This window comes from Equus przewalskii, chromosome 4 (genome assembly GCF_037783145.1).
Source record: "Equus przewalskii isolate Varuska chromosome 4, EquPr2, whole genome shotgun sequence".
NCBI classification, from domain to species: Eukaryota; Metazoa; Chordata; class Mammalia; order Perissodactyla; family Equidae; genus Equus; species Equus przewalskii.
The window spans coordinates 18,227,776-18,249,905 of NC_091834.1; the positions used below are offsets into that span (position 1 = coordinate 18,227,776).

The window sequence follows — 22,130 nt, forward strand, 5'->3', positions numbered from 1 at the left end:
CCCCATTACCGGATGGGGCTTTATTTTGGTCTATTCACTCAAGCACTAGTAAAGACTCAGGCTAGGACTATTACTTAGGTGATCACAGTACAACAGGGCACAGTGTTTGATGCACAGTTCAAGCGGACCCCTTGTTCCGTGAGAGTAGATAAAGGCCGCATCACAGGTACCCACATTTAATTGCTTTACGTGTTACAAGCTTTATGTATCTTCTCCTGATAAGGATCATCTTTTGCAAGAGGTCGTTACTGGGCACACAAACATGCCGGTTTCGGTACCTGAAGGATATTTGGGCTGGCGGGAACTGGAGACGCAGCTGTCGGAAGTGGACATTTCCTGTACTCGGCTCTTCCGGCTGCTGGGAGCCGATGTCTCACCTGGGAAAAGTGGCTTTTCTGGTGACTGTAAGCACCAGCTTACCTCCACAGTGTAAGTATGTGTTTGATGGAAAACTTCTGAAGGGTTGGAAACCAAATGATTCCAACTGCTTCCTTCTACTCAAGCAACAGGTCAACATAGTATATTCTATTTCTAACGAATAGAATAAAGAGATGTTTAATTTTTTTTATTTTAAAAAAAATTAACCTGAGCCAGCCCCGGTGGCCTAGTGGTTAAGCTCGGTGTGCTCTGCTTTGGCAGCCCAGGTTCAGTTCCCGGACGCGGACCTACACCACTCATCTATCAATGGCCATGCTGAGGTGGCAGCTGACATATAAAACAGAGGAAGATTGGCAACAGGTGTTAGCTCAAGGCAAATCTTCCTCAGGGGGAAAAAAAAAAGGTTAACCTATTTGGTACTATTGGAGAGCATCTAAAAATACAAAATGTTAAACAGTTCCTTTAAAGTTTAACTATTGGCTTAATCTTTCACAAGAAATCTAGGACCATTGTTTTGTCCAAGGTGTGGATAAGGACAAGGTTCTTGTTTATTACGTTACTCGGATTCTTGCATTAACTACCAATGGGCGACTTCTATTGGGAGCTGTGTTTCTCCAGAAAATTTGCCTTGTTTTTATTTTATGTCATTGGGAATTATATGTGTGATCAATTCTCATTCTCCTTGGCTGCTAGGAAGTTCATAGTCAAATATGTCAAATGGGGAATGTATTTTTCCTAGCCTCAACACTCATTTCATATTGTAGCCTTTAGTTTTCCACTTTATTCTCTCTTGATTTGTTGTGTCTTATATTTTGTGTATTCCCAAAAGTGATTTTCCCTCATTTTTTAAGCCAGATGGGGAATTCTTTGTTTAACAAATGTATATTAAGAAAACTATTTCAAAGATTCTAATTTCTGACATAAGTGGACTGCCAGGCGTTTGTATGTATTTGTATTTAGACGAATTTGTAAGGATTGGTCTTTTGGAAAACTATTATTAAATTTTAGTTTTCTCTGGATTCTTTTTGACTGCAGGATATTTCATACACTTGAAAAAGCACAGTTGTCCTTGGAACAGACCTACTCCTGGAAAGCCTTCACAGAACTTATCAGGAAGACCTGTGAAGTGGCTCGAAGTGTGAATTTGCAGGGAAGTTTCCAGAACAGTCAGTTGGGTAAGCCAGTTGTCTTAACTACAGGAATGTGAGTGTTTTTCCCCTTAAATGTGGCAACGTGGTTTCCTAAGAGATGATCTATTTTGGTGAAGGGGTGCTTAAAATGGAGGCTCGCCAAACACCATTTGCTGCTGTGATCACGACGTTCAGTTTCCTCCCATCACTTACAGCAAGGCTGACCGGAAGTCCTAGTTTGACTGCCAGGTTATCCCAGCACAGTCCAACAGTGACCACTTTACTCTGCAAAACTGTCCTGTTTGGCTCATAAATACTTAACTGTGCAGACCTATCCTGACCCTGCCCAGGGGTCCAGATGTACCACATGTGGGGCCCTCTCCCTTCACTTAGCATTGGGTCCCCCCGTACACTGGGGAGAATAGCCCATGTTGAGAATGAGCCCCTCTTGCTAGCCTCATGAAACCAAAAATTCCCTAAAATATGAGTTTTATAAATTCACAACTACATGACTCACAGGAAATCATTCTGTTCCCCCAAAGGCCCTCTTTTTTGAGAAGATGCTAGCAGAGTGATACTTGCATTTCTGACTCTTCCTGGTCTAGAGCTGTTTATTTCCATCTCTCCTTGGGAATCACGCTCCACCCTGGTTTTCCGTGTGTTGTACACACTCTGTCATTATGGGGTGACCTTGGAACACCTGCATCTTGGACTTGGGGGACTTGGGGCCAGGCTGAGAGTTTCCTGTCCTTTTCTGTGTCCATGTCCACTTAATCTTCTTTCCTTCCTTCCTCCTTGAACTGCTGCTTTTCGAGGCTGCCAGAGAAGCCCCTCTCTGTGGCCCTCCAGGTCAGACCTACCAACCACAAGTCAGGTCTGTGCACTTGCTGCAGGTTACCCTGTGAGGCCCTGCACTTCGTACAGCAGTGCTGGGGGAACGGGAACATCTCTAGGGAGTCGGCCGTGTCCTCTTGGGTTGAATACTCATCCTACATCTTAACTTTCTGCATCACTACCTTGTGTTCCTTTTTTTTTTTTTTTTTTGGATGAGGAAGACTGTCCCTGAGCTAACATCCATGCCAATCCTCCTCCACTTTGCATGTGGACTCTGCCTTGTGGCTTGATGAGCAGTGTGTAGGTCTGTGCCTGGAGTCTGAACCCACAAACCCCAGGCTGCCCAAGCAGAGTGCGTGAACCCAACCACTATGCCACCAGGCCAGCCTCTTGTCCTCCTTTTTATCACTTATTTCTGCCCACTTGTGACCATTGCCAGAAAAACAGGCTACAAAGAATGACATTCAATATCAGCAAGAGGCTGGGTTCAGATGTCTCAATAGTATTGATAATCACAAACATTTGTTGTGTTTTATGGAAATTGTCATTCAATCCTCATGTCAACCTATGAGTTGGGTACCACTACAACTTTGTTTTCAGATGACAATACTGAGTCTCAAAGACATTATATTACCTTGAGTAGTTCACAAAACTACTAAGTGTCAAAGTCAAGAATAACAAATCCCGGAAGCCTTACTCTGGAGCCTGTAGGCTTACCCACTCCACTTCGCTTTAGACAGATGCTCTCTAGGGACCTAACTCTGCCCAAAGGCTTGCTCTGTTACAGAGATATAGCTCGTGTTGTCAAAGAACTGAGTTTTGTTGATTCTCTCTACTGTACAATTTCTTTCCCATTTCACTAATTTCTCCTTTTATCTTTATTTCCTTCCTTCTACTAAATTTAGTTTGATTGTCTTTTCCTAGCTTCTTGATTTTCAGATTTTCTTTTTTTCTAATAGACGCTTTTAAGGCCATACATTTTCCTTATGCAAAACTCTGGGTATATCCCACACATTTTGATATGTCAGTTTTATTATCAATCAGTTCAAAATTTTCTAGTTTTTATTGTGATTTCTTCTTTGACCCATTGTTATTTAGAAGTACATGACTTAATTTTCAAACATTTAGAGGGCTTTCAAGTTACTTTTTAAAAAAATGATTTCTAGTCTAATTTTACTTTAGTAAGAGAACATACTCTGAATGTGTCAATCTTTCGAACTCGTTGAGATGTGCTTTATGGCAATATGGTTGATCTTGGCAAATGAATGTGCTCTTCAGAAGAATGTGAATTCTGTCATGTTGGTGCAGTAGTTTATATATATGAATTAGGTCAAGTACATTAACTGTGTTATCCAAATCATCCATATCTTACCTATTTCTTATCTGCTTGTTCTATCAGTTACTCATATAGTAACTAAGGTGGTGGATTTGTCTGCTTTCCTTTGTTTTATCAGTTTTACTATATATAATTTGAGGTTATATTATTAGGAACAAAAAGTTTAGAATCAATCTATGTTCTTACTGGATGGGTTCTTGTATCATTAGAAAATGATACTCTTTTTTCCTAGTATGGTTTTTGCCTTAAAAATCTACATCATCTGATATTAGTATCTGTATTAATATTAGCATTGGTTGGAGACTAGATACTCAGCTGGGAAGCCACCTCGGTTACGTTTACTGCTAAGTGTTTTATTCTTTTTGAGGTATTGTGAACGGAATTGTTTTCTTAATTTCCTATTCTGATTATTTATAGTTTTTTGGTGTTGATTTTGTATGCTACAGCTTTGTTGAATTTATTTATTAGTTCTAAGAGTTCTTTGTATGGAATATTTAGGATTTTCTGCATATGTGCTAATGTCATCTGCAAACAAAGAGGATTTTACTTCTTCCTTTCCTATTTGGATACTTTTAATTTCTTTTTCTTGCCTAGTTGCCCCAGCTGGGACTTTCAGAGCTATGTTGAGTAGAAGTGGCAAAGGTGGCCTCTCTCTCTTTTTTTTTCTGTATTTTTCCTCCTTTTTCTTCTCTCTATGCTTCAGTCCAGACGGTTTTCTCTGTCTTACGTCCTAGTTCACCAACTCTTTCTTAAAAATGCCTTTAATGTACTATTAAACTTATTCCTTTACTTCTCAATTTCAGTTATTGTAATGTGTTCTAGAATTTTTATTTGATTTTTTTTTGCGGCGTTTATTAAAATCTATACCTGTTAACTCCAAAAACTTGATCTTCTGGGTTTCTGTTTCTATTGTATGTTTTTCTTCTTTCTATCACTTCTTATTGTGTTTTTATATGTGCTTATTTTTGACTGCATTCCAGACATTATGCATTAAAAAAGTATGGAGATAATTTGATACTCTGGATGATGTTTTCATCCTTCAGACAGGCTTTTTTTGTTTCTGACAGGCAGTTAGGGAAAAGACATATCCTAATTCAGCCAGAAATTGAACTCTTTGTAAGCATGGTGTCCGTGTTTGCGAGAGCTGGTGTATTTCTTGTCTGCTCTGACTACTAGGGTGTAACCCTCTGGATTCCCAACCTGAAGCCATGGTGTTTACCAAAGGCATTTTTTCCTCAGCTGCCCCTGAATTCCAGTTTCTTTCCTGGTCTTGTGAGACTTTTGGAAGCTCTGTTCGCTTTCTCAGCCTCTCAGCCCTTGCTTTTGCGTTTGGAAGTAGCACTTGCCTTCAGTGGAAAAATGGCTCCAAATTCTGGGCCTCGTGACTTCCTTCTTCTTCTGGATGCTGGCCCCACAGACTCCTACTGCCTTGTAAGCTCTCTGATACCTTTCAAACAGATTTTAAAAATCTTTTGACCCCTCCTCTCGAGGTTTAGATGTCTAGACTGAAACAGTCTAGCCTGCCACATGCGGAACTGCCTGTTTCAGTTTAGTCTTTAAAGTGGATGTGTCCCTAACATGTGGGGGACAGAGGAAAGCTTCTGTTTATGGCTTGATGGTTGAGCCTTGACAAACTCTTAGAGGGTGAATAGCGAGATGGTAAAGAGCTTGGATGCTGCGATCAGTCTGATTAGTTTGAAATCTTGGCTCTGCCACTGGCCAGCCATATGATTTGGAAGCTTCAGTTTCCTCCTCTAGAAATAAATATAATAATATGAGGATTAAATAGTTAATACTTGAGATAGTGTGTGGAACACGTTAGGTATACATAAGTATGTAATGAAGAATAAATATTAAGTATACATTCCTTGGTGTGTCATGGCCATGTTACTTGGGGCCAGGTGCTTTAGAGAGAAAACCACTTCCACGTTTCTACAAGGTAGAAGCACGCAAACCAGTGGGTGAGAGTTTTGAGGTCAGAATTAGCCCTGTCCCCTCCACTCTCATTCTTCTCTTAAGAGGCAGCCTCATTTAGCTCAGCACTTTGACCTTTTCATTTCTAAATACTGTGCCTGTTCCAGTCCTTGCTTTTTTATAGTTTGCTATTTTTTAATGACTTCCCACTGTGGAAAGTGAGGACTACTTTTATATGCCCCTCTTTTCCTTACATATTTCTCCTCCTCCACCTTACCAGTGTTGTTTCATCACATTCTGGTTAATTCAACACTAAGGGTATACAGAGCTATGTCTATGTGAATAGTGTTCGTATCTGAGTTGTGTGGCAAACCAGTTACATATGCTTTCTTACATCCTCTTCTGTTTTTCCTGAGTCAGTAATGTCTCGTAGATTTCCTTTGATAGTTTTCTATGCATTTAACCCAAGCCTTCAAAACTTATAAACTCTAATATCAATATTCTAGAAAATATCAGATGGTCTCTAAGTGTCCTCCTTTCTTTTCCTGTTGGCTTGGCCCTCTTCAGTGTTCATACTCCAGTTGTCATTTGGTGGTCCTCTAGGACTGGGAACCCCTTCCTGGGAACCCCCTTACCTTCCTCCTGGGGATCCCTTCTCTGCTTTTCTGTGTTGTGTTGGAGTCCTGGTTCCTGAATTCTGTGTTTTCTGTTCCTTGGTTTACAATCTTGTTCTAGAGAAGCATGTCTTCCAGTAACTTCCTCAGAGGACACTGGAGGTAAACCCAGTTTTCAGATCTTGCATGTTTGATAATGTCTTTCCTTTAGTCTTGATCTTGATTGGTAATTTAGTTGAGTATAAAAATGTAACTCTGAAATTAGTTTGCATTTCATACTCTGACATATCGGGGCTATGGACTGATCCCCTCAGTGCGTGAGTGTTTTAGGCAGGACCAGAGCCTCTGAGCCGATGGCTTTCAGCTGTGAGCCACACTCTCTAAGGACCCCAGTGTACCTGACAACTATTTTTATTCACTATGTGTCACAGCTTGAAAAATTTGAAAACTATGTTTAGCTTATAGTGTTCCTATTGAGAAACTCTTCGTGTTAAGACTCTCAATCCTTTATATATACCTTTTTTGCCCATTCTCATTGGTAGATTTTAGGATTCTTTGAGTCCCAGTATTCTGAAATTTCATGAAGACTTAAGTTAGTATTTGACTTAAAAAAAATACACTGTGTTGTGTATGCAGTGGGTCATTTTTACCTGAAAATAAGCATTTTGGAAAATGTGTTTGTAACGTTTCTTTGATAGTCTCAAACCCGACATTATCTCTTTTCTTTTGAGAATTCCTGGTAGGCGTCAGGTAAACATCTTGAGTGATCCTCTAACTTCATAATCTTTTAGAATATTTTCTCTTCAAATTTCTGGAATATTTCCTCAGTTTATTTTAAAACACTTCTATTTAATTAAAAATTTTCAATCATATTTTAAATTTCCAAGAATATTCTTGTTCTGAGGAGATTCATTAAAAATAGCTTTCTGCTCTTGTTGCATCTTTTATCACCCTGAGATATTCCTTTATTTTAAAGTTTGTATCGGCATTTTCTGTTTCTTCTGAGCCTTTTTTTCTGTTTGTTGTGATCTCTGTCTTCCGTATGGAAACCTCCCTCGGGGGCTGATGATGCTCGGCTGCCCAACCACGTGTAAGAATGAGGCGCTGAGATGCTGATGAGAAGTGCGATGTGCACAGGGGTGGCTTCTCAACTGAGGGCCTCCCTCTGGGGTGATCAGGCAGAAGCCAGTTTTCCATGAGGGGATCTCCAGCTGTTGGGAGACATGTTCATCTTTCCTCTTGGGTGGGTCAATTTCTCCAAAGCAGAATTCTCCAAATTCTTGCTAACAGCGCGTGGGTTGGAAGGAATAGGCCTGACTACCAGCATTCAGGAAAAAAGAGAGGAGATGAGAACTTCACTGTTGAAATAGAAAGGTTGAATTAATCCCTAACATATCCACTAATGGTGTGCCGTCCACACCGTCAATGTGTCTGGTACTGCAAGGTCAGAACCAGTCTAGCTCCATTTCTCCAGCTTTGTAAACCTCTGGTCTTCTACTGACACAGGGGAGGAGGAGTTGCCTGGCTGGGGTGATGGAGAGATTGTGTGTTAGGATTTCTCGTTATTAAAATTTTTATCCAAAGCAGTCTGTCCAGTTTCAGTTCCACTGCTCAAACTTAGATTCAGACATTTATACCTACAATTCGTGAGACTTTTGGAGACTCTGCGAAGAAAATCAACTTCCCTCTTTTTGGCTTCAGCTTTGCTTCTCTGCTCTGCCGTACGTCCCTTGCTCATTCGCTTCCTCCTCAATGTTGATCGCTCTCATCTGCTTCTGTTTCCTTTCCCATTCTTTCTATCTACGGGATTATACACTTTTTATTCTCTAGTGCCGTTTTAGTGGTGTTTTGGAAATGAGTGGAGATAAATGCATGTGTTTGATCTTCCATGTTTAACAGGAAGTCTTCAGGGAAAAGTTTTAACAGTTAAAGAATTCCAAAATCTGAATGGGCTCCCTCAACATTTTCCTGTTACTGGAGATAGTCAAGAAGAGGCTAGATGTCTGTTTAACTAGGCTGTTGTAGCGGAAGTTCAACCATTACAAGGATGAGGACCACTTTTAACTGGAGACCGCATGGCTTGATGGAGAGTCCCAAGGGAGCCCCAGTTAGTGCGAGAGATGGACAATAGAGATGGAGTGTCAGCAAAGAGTGTTGGTGTACAAAGCAGGTAATGACTTTAGTTGTTTGCACCAGGACTTGGAGAATGAGGAGAATTTAATGGGTAGAAACTGTGAGAGAAGAGTGTTCAAATACTTATGTGGTCTAGTCCCTTCAGTCACCTCCAACTCACAAATCTTTCCATACTGAACTTACTTAAATATTAAGGCTTTGGGTAAAGAGTGTAGCATAAAACAATTTTGATTATCATATGAAGACATGGATAGTCACCACTAGGGCGAGATGAATAATAACCGAGGTAAATTAGTAGACCACGGGCTCTTTTTTGCCTGTGTTGCACGTATTATACACACCTGCTTCACTTACATCCCTGCCACTCAAAGTGTGGTCCCTGGACCAGCGCCATCAGCATCACCTGGGAGCTTGCTAGACATGCAGAACTTTGGCCCCATCACAGACCTACTGAGTCAGAATATGCATTTTAAGAGGACACCCAGATGATTTCTAAGCATAAGAAAGTTTGAGAAGCTCTGGTTTACATGAATAATAACAGAACAAGTTTGTTGATAGGCATCCAGCTTTAGGTTATACACTCTGTATTTCCCTCTCTCCTTTAAGAAACAAAACCAAACCAACTGCACGTGGTAAGAATGTGGTAAATAGGGACACTAATTAAGTATTCTAATAAAGAGATTCTGCTGTATTATTTAAATGATGGAGTGCAATTTTATCATGGAGATAATGCATGCACTCGTGTGGTGTATTGGCATGGGTTTTGGAGGCAGATGGACTGGGGACCAAACATTGCTTCTGACACAGATTTTATTGAGCAGGTCACTGGGCTTCTATCATAATCGGTTTTATCCTTGGTAAAATAGAAGTTTTATGGCCTGCTTTGTGGGTTTCTTACAAGGACTAAATAGGATAATGTATGTAAAATGCCTAGCATGGTACTTGTACGCATATGCAATAGATATTAGTCCCCTTTTCTTCTCCACAGAAATGAGTGCCAGAAAGATAATGCATCACAAACAACAGCCAGAGAATTTCTATGGTGGAGTATGTTTTCTTCTTTTGTTTAAAAAAGTTATTTGATATGGCTTGGTTTCCTGGTAGCATTAACCTTTTTTTTTTTTTAAAGATTTTATTTTATTTTCTTTTTTCTCCCCAAAGCCCCCACTACGTAGTTGTATATTCTTTGTTGTGGGTCCTTCTAGTTGTGGTATGTGGGACGCTGCCTCAGCGTGGTTTTGATGAGCAGTGCCATGTCCGCGCCCAGGATTCGAACCAACGAAACACTGGGTCGCCTGCAGCGGAGCCCGCGAACTTAACCACTCGGCCACGGGGCCAGCCCCAGCATTAACCTTTTTTTAACCTGATGTTAATCACACACACCTGTGCTAATTTTCAAGCTTGTTACCAGCTTTTTTCCCCTTCAACATTTATAAAATTATATATAATGAAAGCCAGTCTATTTCCGTGGGAACTCAGTGAAGTATAAAAGGCACAAGTTTCATGTAATTTTGCTTCTGAATTAGGTGCTAGACAGGTTAAATTACTTACGTCAGTTAGAAGGATTTCTTTCTTTAAAAACAAAAACAGGTTTATTGAAATATAATTGACGTCCAACAAACCCCACATATTAAAAGTGTACACTTTGTTAGGTCTGACATATGTATATATCCATGAAACTATCACCACCTTTGAGAGAGTGAACATATCCATCACTCCCAAACGTTTCCTCTTGCTCGTTGTAATCCTTGCTGCTGTCACTTCCAGCCCCCTGCTCCTGTCCCCAGGCAACCACTGATCTGCTGTCACTATTGATTGGTTTTCATTTCTTAGAAATTTACATAAATGGAATTATACAGTATGTACTCTTATTTGATGTCTTTTACTCAGCAAAATTATTTAGAATTAATTAGTTTAAGCCTCATTCATGTGGTAGCATGTTCATTTCTTTTTATTGCTAAGTAATATTCCATTGTATGGAGGTATCACAGTTTGTCTATCCATCCACACAATTCACAATTGGCTTGTTTCCTGTTTTTGGTTATTGCAAATAAATCTGCTGTGAACATTCTTGTACAGTCTTGTATGGAATATTCTTTCTTTTCTTTAGAAGTAAAATGCCTGGATTATATGGTATGTGCATGTGTAACTTTTTAAGAAACTGGCAAACTGTCTTTCAAAGCTGCTGTGCCATTTTACACTCCTAAGAGTACTGTAAGAGAGTTCCAGTCTCTCCACATTCTCACCAACACTTGGTATTGTCAGTTTTAAAAGTCTTAGCCATTCTAATAGGTGTGTGGTGGTATCTCATTATGGATTTAATTTCCATTTATGAGTAATGATTTTGAACATCTGTCTTTTCTTGTGCTTATGTGCTATCTGTATATCTTTAGTTATGAATTGTCTATTGAAATCTTTTTCCCACTTTTTAAATTGGGTTGTGTGTTTGTTATTGAGTTTAAAAGTCCCTTGTGAATGCAAGATACAAGCCCTTGGTCAGATATATGCTTGGCAGATGTTTGCTTCCAGGATCTGGCTTGTCTTTGCATTCTTCTTAACAATGTCATCTACGAGCTGAAGTTTTCATTTTGATCTTTTTTCTTTTTTCGATGGATCATGCCTTTCGTATTACAGCTAAGAAATCCTTGCTAACTCTTTGCTAACTCACAGGTGTTTCTCCTATGTTTTCTTCTAGAAGATTAACAGCTTTAGGTTTTAAATTAGGTCTAGGATGCACTCTGAGTTAATTTTTATATGAAGTAGGTGTATATTGAATTTTGTTTTTATTTTATTTTTTTTGCGTATGGAGATCCAATTGCTCCAGAAAAATTTGTCATGAAGATAATCCTTTCTCCACTGAATCACCTTTGTACTTTTGTTAAATAAGTTGTCCAGACACAGAAGTGTGGGTCTTCTCCTGTACTGTTTCTTCTGTTTCAGCGATGTATTCATTGATCTTTACACCAATATCACACAATCTTGATTATTGTAGCTTTATAGTAAGTCAGGTAATGGTAGCCTCCTAACTTTCTTCTTCTTTTTAAAAATGCTTTTAGCTATTCCAGGTGATTTGCATTTCTATTTGAATTTTAGAATCTACTTGTCAATTTCTCAAAATTCTGCTAGAATTTTAACCAGGATTGAATTGAATCTATAGGTAAACTTAGGGAGGATGACTTTTTACCATATTCAGTCTTCTGATTCACGAGCAGAGTGTATCTCTCCATTGATTTATGTCTTACTTTTTCTTAGCAATTTCTTGTAGTTTTCATTGTAGACGTCTTTCATATCTTTTGTCAGATTTATAGAATCTGTAGTAATATCACCTCTCTCATTTTTTTTTTGTCAGTAATTTGTGCTTTTCTTTTTTCTTGATCACTTTGCCTAGAGGTTTATCAATGCTAGTGATCTCAAAGAACTAGCCTTTGATTTTGTTAATTTTTTTCTATTTCCTTACTTTCCACTTTGATCTTCATTATTTTCTTTCTTCTACTTACTTTCAGTTTAACTGACTCTTCATTTCCTGTTTCCTAACATGGAAGTTGAGGTCATTGATTTGAAACCTTTGTTCTTTTCTAATGTAGGTGTTTAATGGTATACATTTCTCCCTAAGTATTTTTTTCAGTAGCATCCCACAAATATTGGCATATTGTACTTTCATTTTCATTCTGTTTTAATGTGCTTTTTTGTTGTTGTTATTGAGGACGATTCGCCCTGCGCTAACATCCACTGCCAATCTTCCTCTTTTTTTTGTATGTGAACTGCCACCACAGAATGGCTGCTAACAGACAAATGATGTAGGTCCATGCCTGGGAACTGAACCAGGGCCACCAATGCAGAGTGCACTGAACTTGACCACTAGGCAACCGGGGCTGGATCTTAAAGTACTTTTAAATTTATCTTTTCATTTCTCTTTTGATCCATTAGTTATTTAAAAGTGTGTTATTTAGTTTCCAAATATGTGGGATTTTCCAGGTACATTTCTATTATTGATTTCTAATTTAATTAGTAAGTGAACATCCTTTGTATGACTTTAATCCTGTTAAATTCATTGAGATCGTTTTATGGGCTAGAATACGATCTCCCTTGGTAAATGTTCCATGTACACCTGAGAAGAATGTGAACTATGTTGTTGTTGGTTGGGGACATCCATGAACATCAATGAGATCAAGTTGCTTGATAGTGTTGGACAAATCTACATCCTTACTGATATTTTGTTTTCCTGTTCAGTCAGTTATATGGAGAGGGGTATTGAAGTCTCCAACTATAATTGTGGATTTCTCCTTATATTTTCTCAGTTTTTGTCTCATGTGTTTTGAAGCTCTGTTATAATGTGGATGACCATTTAGAATTATATTTTCTTGATTAATTGATACCTTTATCATTACGAAATTATGATAATATCATCTGACATCTACTTGTTCTGATAGCTTTCCTTCAATTAGTGTTAACATGATATTTCTTTTCCATCCTTTTACTTTTAACTTATTTATGTCTTTTATGTAGTGCATTTCTTACTAGTTGGGTCTTGTTTTATCTAATCTGACAAGTTTTACCTTTTAATTGGGGTATTTAAGCCATATAATATAAACTAAATAGTATAGACTATTTTCTGTGATTAATGCTTTTCTCTGCTAATTCTACTTGAATTTTGTCCATTCTTGGTCAGGTTTTTTTTTTTCCCTAAAGAAATTCTTTCAATTTCTTTTCTTTTTGGCTGGGAAAGATTCACCCTGAACTAACATTTGTTGCCAATCTTCCTTTTTTTTTTTAAAGATTTTATTTTTTTTCCTTTTTCTCCCCAAAGCCCCCCAGTACATAGTTGTATATTCTTCGTTGTGGGTCCTTCTAGTTGTGGCATGTGGGAAGCGGCCTCAGCGTGGTTTGATGAGCAGTGCCATGTCCGCGCCCAGGATTCGAACCAACGAAACACTGGGCTGCCTGCAGCGGAGCACGCGAACTTAACCACTCGGCCACGGGGCCAGCCCCCAATCTTCCTGTTTTAAAAATTTCCCTCTCTGAAGCTCCAGTACACAGTTGTATATTCTAGTTGTAAGTCCTTCTTGTTCTTCTATGTAAGCTGCCACCACAGTATGGCTACTGACAGACAAGTGGTGTGGTCTCACGCCTGGGCTCTGAACCCAGGCTGCTGAATGGCAGTGCACTGAACTTTAACCACTAGGCTATCAGGGCTGGCTCTGGGTCAGTTTTGATTGATTATTTTTTCTCCTAAATATGGGTCACATTTTCCTGCTTCTTTGTGTACCTGGTAATTTTTGATTGGATGCCAAATATTACGACTTTAGTCTTGTTTTGTGCTTGTTATTTTGCTTTCCTATGTTCTTGAAAACAGTTTGATTCTTTAGGGTGCCGCCTTTAGGATTTGTTAGGCAGGACTGAAGCAGAGCTCAGCGTGGTTGTAAGTATTCCCCACTACTGAGGCAAGACCCTTTTGCATCTTCTCCTCAATGTCTGATGAGTCATGGACCATTCAAGTCTGGCTAAGGGAAATGTTCTTGGCCCTGTGTGTTGGCTGGACACTTGTCTTTAATCCTTTTGAGAGGGTCTTTCCCTGGTCTCAGGTAGCTTCTTCACATGCATGGTTTGGTTAGCCCTCAGCTGAACACTTGAAGGAGGCATCCAGCAGGTGATCCTGCTGTGCTTCTCTCTCCTTTCTGGTCTCCGTCCTGTTACTCCACTGTCTTTTAGGTTCTAAACTTTATCCCCTCAATTCAAGATGTCCACCAGCTCCAGCATAGTTCCTCCTTCCTGAGTCATGGCCAGAACACTCTCTTAAGGTGGCAAGAAGGATAATTGTAGGTGTCATCTTGATTGTTTTGTGTCTTTCATGGATCACTGTCCTATGTTTCTCGAGAGCCAGAGGTACTTCATCCTGGCCAGAAGAGGAGGTCACATCAGAAGGATTAATAACCCTCTTCTGTTATATTTTCAGCCATGTTAACCAAACCACTATAGCATTTTTCACTTTATTAGATTTGACTGTTACATCCAACTTGAAATCAACATATGAAATGCCTTTCTATTTAGCTTTCTCTGAGGAATCTCCTTGTTATGAAGAAAATATGGATTGGAAAATCATCAGTGATAATTATTTTGCATTTTTGAATAACTTACTCAGGTCTCCAATAGCATCCATATCCAGGTAAGTTTGCAGAATTCAACTCCCAGTTCTTGATTTAACTATTATCTGAAAATAAGCAAAACCTAATTTAAGATACACTAGCTTTCAAGTGTGAGATCCTGATTTAGCTACTGACTCAATATTTCATATTAGGTCTCAATAAATATTTGTTTCACAGAATATATGACATGTTTCCATAGATTTTGAAAGGAAATGCAGATTATAGTAATAAGATTTTCCTTCAAAAGCATGTTTTATAATAGATACTCCAAAAATAAAATCTTTCTTTGAAAATTTGTCTTATCTAGTTGCTTAGACTTTAGGCATGATTGAAGATTCTGTTCGTTCTGGAGACTTTTGGGAGAGAAGTGATCTTTGGAACTAAATCTGCCAGATTATATACTGCTCTGTTACTTCAGCACATGCATTGAAATGGAAATTTTTATGTATAATTATGGATATTGTGTATAGTTTAAAAGCACACTGTATTGTTTGCGGATTGTCTTGTGACACGATGGGGCAGAGGCTTGGCATTAAAGCCGTAGCTCTCAAATTTGGGAATGGTTCAAACTTATCTGGGAAGTTTGCTGAAAATACAATATGCCTGGACCTTGCCCCAGACATGCTAAGTCTTGCCTACATACAAGACTCAGGTTTCTACAGACTTAACAAATTCTACAGGCGGTTCTGGTACACACCAAAGTTTAAAAACCATTCTGCAACAGTTATCTAGACCTGAGATTCATCACACTTGGGGAAACTTTTTAAGCTCAGTCTTAGTGGACACAGAAGAAGGAGAATGAAATGGACCCTCCAGAGAATCAGTTCCTTACTCATGTCAGATTTATGATAACTTACTGTCCTGACAGTCTGAAATATTTAATAGCTCTAGAAAGACAGCAACAAAACTAGCCTATATATGCTCCAAGGGCATGATTACTTTTATGTCTGTAGACCCATAGCAGCTAGCACAGCATATTTCATGATAGATGCTACATAACTAGATGTTGCCTTAATGAATGAATGAATGAATGAATAAGAATTGATATTAAGTGCCATTAGTATTAAGAAAGCTGAGCTTGAAATGAGAAAACCTGGGCCATATCCCGTTCCTATAATATAATAGCAGCATGAATCTGCTAATTGAGAAAACATTCTGAAATCTTTCCATTTCCAAGAAATGGAAATAATGATGTGTACCTCAAAAGGCTGTTGTAGGAATGGACTGAGATTATAGTTGTGAAAGTGCTTTATAAATTGTAAAGTGATCTAAAAGGGTACAGCAACGTTACTCCTAGTAATACTGGTTCCACTTCAGCTGTTACTCAAACTACTATTACTTCTCCGTGACCTCTCAGCTCCCAATACAAAACACAATAGTTTTGTATCCTACTCTGTCAATACACCATTACTTGCGTTGTAGCTGTGCATACATTTCTGCACAGGGCTGTATTTGAGCAAGATTCATATTGAATTCCTAATAGCAGAGCTTTCTTTCTCCTGATGGAAATTTTTCCCAGGAAATGTTTTTAATGTTTCATGGTTCAAAGTAGCCACTCTCTGTCTACAAATAACAATACAGTACATTAAGCCTGCATTTTTTTCCTTCTCTCAGACCCCAGCTATGCGAGAGGAAAGCACCATTCCTACATTTGATTAATCCTGTTTCTATCCTACGCCAGACAGTGTGTTATAAAACAAGATTACAGAGTTAGAGAAGTTTAGAAAGTAATTCACCCTTTAAGGGATTAATGGCCAATACAGGTCAAAATCCCTTATCTGCAAATTCTGAAATCTTAAAAAGTCTGAAAATTGAAGCTTTTCTTATGGTTGACATCACTACTCATTCCGCAGACTTAGGTGTTGAATCTGTTGACCCCACACATTGAGCCCATTCTCAGGTTTCACTGCAGAAGTGTTACTGAGTTGACAGAGAGGTTGCCCAGTCCCCACTGATCAGGGGGACATGAATATATATCTTAAAGTCTGAAACACATGGGGCCCAAGGATTTCAAAAATGGACTTGTAGCTCATAAGTTAGTGGAAGTGAGTAACTTCTCCAAAGGCGGACTTCTTTTGCAAGTGTGGACTTGTCTTAACCCCTGAGTTATTCCTTTGAGAATTCTTTGTATTTTAAAGATAAACACCTGGAGAGAAGGTGCACCATCTAACATTATGAGTTTCTAATAGTGGGAAGTATGGTATTGTTGAAAGAGCACAGGAATCACCTTCTAGATTGGGGAGAATCCCAATAGTTGTCTTTAAATCATACAGGGGCAGTTTCTGACGCATCTAGCCATTCGGACAACCTCTATCGCCAAGACTTTCTGAGACGAAATAAGGAATTGAATTGTAAAATTCTTCTGACATAAATAACAAACTAATCTGTAACAATCATACATCTGAACTCATATAGTAAAGTAATTTAAAATGCCTTGTTTTGGGTGCAGAAAGCAGATTTTAAGAAATATATGCATCTGCATTACGGATTTCTAAAACACTTCTGAATGCTCACATTCATTTAATTCCCACTGGGAATATATTGTCTAGTAAATATTTCACTTAAATTTTACTTTAAATAAGCCTAAGTATTACCTTGAAAATTTGATAAATTGAATTTGTCTTGAATTTATTTATTTTTTTGATACTAAAATAATTCTGTTAATATTGTAGGGTCTTTCATTCCACAAAGGAACTTCTAATGATGGAAAAGAAGTTGCATACCCTTGAGGATGAGCAAATGGACTTTCTTTTATCATTCGTGGGAATTTTGGAGAAATTATTATTGCCTAATCCTTTCAATTCATTCAGTGTTCCCAAATTCCATAACCTCCTATCTCTCACTGAGGCTATTCTGAATACAAGTCATTTGTGGAGTAATCATTTAGAAAGTTTAGAGATCGGTTTATCTTCTATTGATATTCAAAAACTTGTGGAATTTGGCAAAGAAATGATTGAAAAAACACAAACTCTTGAAAGTCTCTGGATAAGGAAAGAATCAAGAAATATTTTGAGATTTATGGAATTAATACTTTTTGAAATTAATCCCAAGCTACTAGAATTGTGGATATATGGCATTTCAGGAGAAAGAGCTAAATTAGAAACTTTGTCTACACTTATAAATTTTTCTGTTCCAGAAGATGAGATGAGTCTTAGTAAAAGCTTTAACTTTTCCCAGTTGTTCCATTCAGATTGGTCTAAATCACCAGCTGTGAAAATGGATTTTGTACATTTAAGTGAAACTGTAATAAATAGTCTCTATGAATTTGGATTTCTGAGGCAGGAAGAAGTCTCAGAAGCTCTGGACATAGTCTATGCTATAAGGAATGCATCCCAACTTTTCTCAGCTCTTTCTGAACCTCAAAAACAAGAAATTGATAAAATTTTGACTCATATATATCTAAATGTCTTCAAGGACAAAGATTCAGCTTTACTTCTGCAGGTTTATTCTTCATTTTACCAACATATTTATAAATTCTTGAGCATTCAGAGTAGAGAGTCTTTGCTATCTGTCCTTAAACAAATCTCAGAACATATTTTGGATATCATAAAGCAATTTAATTTCCAAAACATCAGTAAAACATTTGCATTTTTACATGAGACAATGGGGGTTCTTGAGGGAATTTCTGAAGTATCTTATTGTCAGCAATTGCTTTCAATTTTTAACTTTTTGGAGCTTCAAGCCCAATCTTTGATGTCAACAGAGGACCCAGGACTGGAAGTAGTCCACGCTACTTTGACTGGTCTCAAACAGCTGCTCATAGTAGACCAAGATTTCCGTATTTCTTTATTTCAATATATGAGCCAACTCTTCAATGGATCGGTAGAAGTCCTGCTGGGTAATGAATGCTTTGCTTTGGATAATAAAAGCATTTCTTCTGTTAATTATTCAATAGGTGGAGGGTCTTCATTTATTCTTCCGTGGGCACAAATTCTTTCAAACTTCTCAGCAAATGGCAATGTGTTCAATGAGTTTACGGCTGTTCACTGTACTGTTTCATGGCTTCAAATGTGGACTGAAATCTGGGGAAGCATATCTCAAATATTCAAGTTTGACATGAATGTTTTCACTCCTCTTCATGTTGGTCTCACTCAGCTTTTGGATGAATTGGAAAATGATGTGAAAATTTCTAAAAGCTGCCGGGGAATATTTCCCACCCATCGCCCTGCTCAACTCATGTTAAATTTGTTTAAAAATGTAACTCAAGCAGATGGTTTCCATGACTGGGATGATTTTCTGAATCTCAGGGATCTCTGGGTAGCATTAGGTGATGCGTTAGTTAGAGTAAAGTCGCTTAACCCAGACCAAATAGAAAAATCCCTTTTCACCTTGGAAACTGCCCTGCGTCAGCTAAAGGCACTTCCGTTAAACACAAATTCAAGCAGAGAGTTTTTAAATTCTCTGCTTGGTATTTTCATCGAGCTAAGCAATACCTCAGAATATGTGGATAGAAATGTACATTTGATAAATCACTTTCTTTCAAATAACCTCACAAATTATGGAGTAAAGTTTGAAAGTGTCATCATCAAGTTAAGAGAAACAATGTTATTTCTTAGAAATGTGTCACATGACCAAGATTTGTTGTCCTGTGCTGATATTTTTCACAATGTTACTGAGTTTGTTTTGGAAGATGGCTTATTATATGTAAATACTTCACAGAGGACATTACATATTCTGGCAATGTTAAATTCCACATTTTCCTCTGAGGACACAATTAGCAGACTGAAAGGATGCATTGCGTGGGTAGACGTCATAAACCATCTGTACTTGATGTATAATTCCAGTTTTTCGCAAGGCCATCTTCAGGGTATTTTGGGGAGTTTCAGAGATGTGGAAAACAAAATTAACTCTACGTTGAAGCTTATTACTTGGATGTTAGATATAAAGGAACAGCGTTGTTCATTGAATAAGTCAAATATAAATTGTGTGAATATTAACTTGAAAAATATAACTGACTTTCTAAATTTTATACTTACTGCAGTCTTTGAAAAGGCAAAGGTACCAAAATTTGAGATTTTATTAACTCTTTTAAATGACTCCACAAACCAAGTAAGGATGATTATCAACAACTTAACAAGAGACTTTGATTTTGCATCTCAATCCAACTGGACACATTTTACTGAATTAATTCTAAGACCCATAGAAATGTCAGATGAAATTCCTAGCCAATTTCAAAATATTTGGCTGCATTTAGTAGCTCTGGGAAAGGAAATTCAAACCCTTATGAAAGATATTTCTGCTAACATCCTGGAAAATAACTCCTCTTCTAAAGCAGAAAGATTTCTAAATAGATTTGCTATCAATCCAAAAGAAAAAGATATAAACAGTTTAGGCAATTCTTTTTATCATTTAGCTAGTTACTTTGCCTTCAGTTTACCTCATGATCTCCAAAATTCATCACAAACAATTCCACATGAACTAATGAAAGCTGTGGGTCTAGGTATTCAACTGATTAGGGATGTGTTCAACTCCCTCCTGCCCTCAGATCATCACAGTATTCTAGAAGATCCAGGTAATATTCAAGTTTTAAAGAAGGTGACTTCTGTCCTGCACACTCTCAAGAAGACAGACACAGACCTGCTAGTAGGTCAACTTGAACAAATTAGTGAAGGCCTGGTGGATTTCTTTAAGAATATCAGTAGATTGGGTACTGGCAATATGGGAGTCGATCTGCTTGTTGGCTTGATGGAAAAATTTGTAGACAGCTCACATTCTTGGAATGTAAATCATCTGCTGAAACTCTCACGCCTGTTTCCGAAAGATGAGGTTAACGCTGTGGTAGATGTGTATTACGCGCTACCTCCTGCCGTGAGGCTCCTGAAGAGAGTCGTTGACAAAAATGTCACGGAAGCCCTCAAGGATGTCTATAACTTCACACTCTTCCATGGCATAAGCATTTCAAATGTCACCAAGGAAGACTTTGCTGTTGTGATAAAAACTTTTTCGGACACAATTGAATTAATATCAGAAAGACCAGGTATTCTTTCAGAGGCTTTAACGTGCCTTCCTGTGGTTTGGTGCTGGAATCACACAACTTCTGGATTTCAGCACAACCCAAAGTTAGAAGCCTGTAAGGCCCAGGAGCTCATGTCTTCTTCCTTTTATAGCAAAGTGTCCAGTATACTTGAGCTCCTCCACCTGTCTCCCCCGGGTGAGGTTTCACAATGCTCCAATGAAAGCTCACAGATGGAAATAACTAGGAAAATGGTCTGTGTAATTCATGAATTGATGGACTGGAATTCCATTCTTCTCGAGCTGTCTGAAGTCTTGCATATTAAAACTTCACTTGTGAAAACTGTGCAAGAATTTTGGAGTAAGATACTACCATTTGTCTTCTCCTCTGGAAATCAAAGCAATGACAGCATCTCTAAACTTTGTCCCCATGGTCCCATAAAGCAAGTTGCTTTGAAAATCATAGAAAAACTTAAAAATATCAACTTTACTAAAGTGGTGTCAGATAAAAACATTCTTGATAAGCTAGCTAGTTTAAACCAGATCTTTAATGTTAATGAAGACACAGAGGCATCTGTTCGAAATAATATTTCCTTAAATTTGGAAAGGATAATAAACTCTATTTCTAGGGATCAGAGCCTAGAAAATAGTACTCATTCTCTAGTCTCTTCATTCATGATGTTTCTGAATACAAACCTTACAGGTGGTAGTTTAGAAGCACTTTCAAGTTTTGTTAAAAAGAGTGAAACAACTTACAGCTTTGACAAACTATGGCTTGAATTTGAACAAATCATGAAAGATCTAACCCACGACTTTAATATCGGACTCCTGTTCTCTGAAGTTAACAAAAAAATTCAAATTATTAATTCAGTAGCTCTTCAAAACATAACTTTGCAACTTGCACATTTTTTGGAAAGGCTGGGTTCATCATCATTGAAGGCATTAGAAATTATTGAAGATTTTCTATTGGTCACAAAAAACTGGCTTCATAAATATGCAAATGAAGAATACTTCAGAATGATACAAACATTTCTTCTGCTGGCCAATGAGAGTTCAACTGATGATGTAGCTTTGTTAACTGAAGACGTTACTACCTTTTTGGATTATCTCAAAAACATTTCTAGAAAAGATGGTTTTGATGTTTCCCTTCTTACTCATCTGCTAAACCAAGAACAGCTAACTAATTTCTCAGTTTTTCAGTTACCTTTTGAAAACTCTCTAATTAATTCAACCAGTAACTTAGCCGGGAGTTCTCAAGAAGCAGCCTCCAATTTAAGTGATACTGACCTTCAAATAATGAATTTCATTAACTTCACCTTGAACCATACACACTCAGAAAATGGTGAGAGAATAATTCTCCCTCCAAGAAGCATGGTGAATTTCCTGGAACAGCTTTTGAAAACAATCTTCTCCTTTTTACTAAAGGAAAATTCTGAGAGCAAAATATCTCTTCTGCTAAAAGACTTCCACAAAGATATCATTGCAGAGATGAGGTGAGTTGACTGTTGCTTTGTATAGTACACGTGCTGATTATACATTACAATCCACTTTACTTCCTGGAGTATATAAATGTCAATAACAGCACTAGAACTTAACATCTTTGAATGACCTTTGAAGTGAATTTTATCTTAGTGAACATTTTATTAAAATGTCAAGGTAAAATAATTTTGGTGATTGTCATCTAACTAGTAAATGT

General features: G+C 37.9%; 1 protein-coding gene across 1 annotated transcript in view; it reads left to right on the forward strand.

Annotated features, from left to right (window-relative positions):
• The window catches only part of ABCA13 (ATP binding cassette subfamily A member 13), a 415,069-nt gene that overhangs the window by 68,893 nt on the left and 324,046 nt on the right, over positions 1-22,130 (forward strand). Inside the window, exons 14-17 of the mRNA XM_070615568.1 lie at positions 224-429; positions 1,414-1,553; positions 14,388-14,502; positions 17,155-21,927. Of these exons, the coding sequence (XP_070471669.1) occupies positions 224-429; positions 1,414-1,553; positions 14,388-14,502; positions 17,155-21,927 (5,234 nt within the window). The remainder of the gene's footprint in view (positions 1-223; positions 430-1,413; positions 1,554-14,387; positions 14,503-17,154; positions 21,928-22,130) is intronic.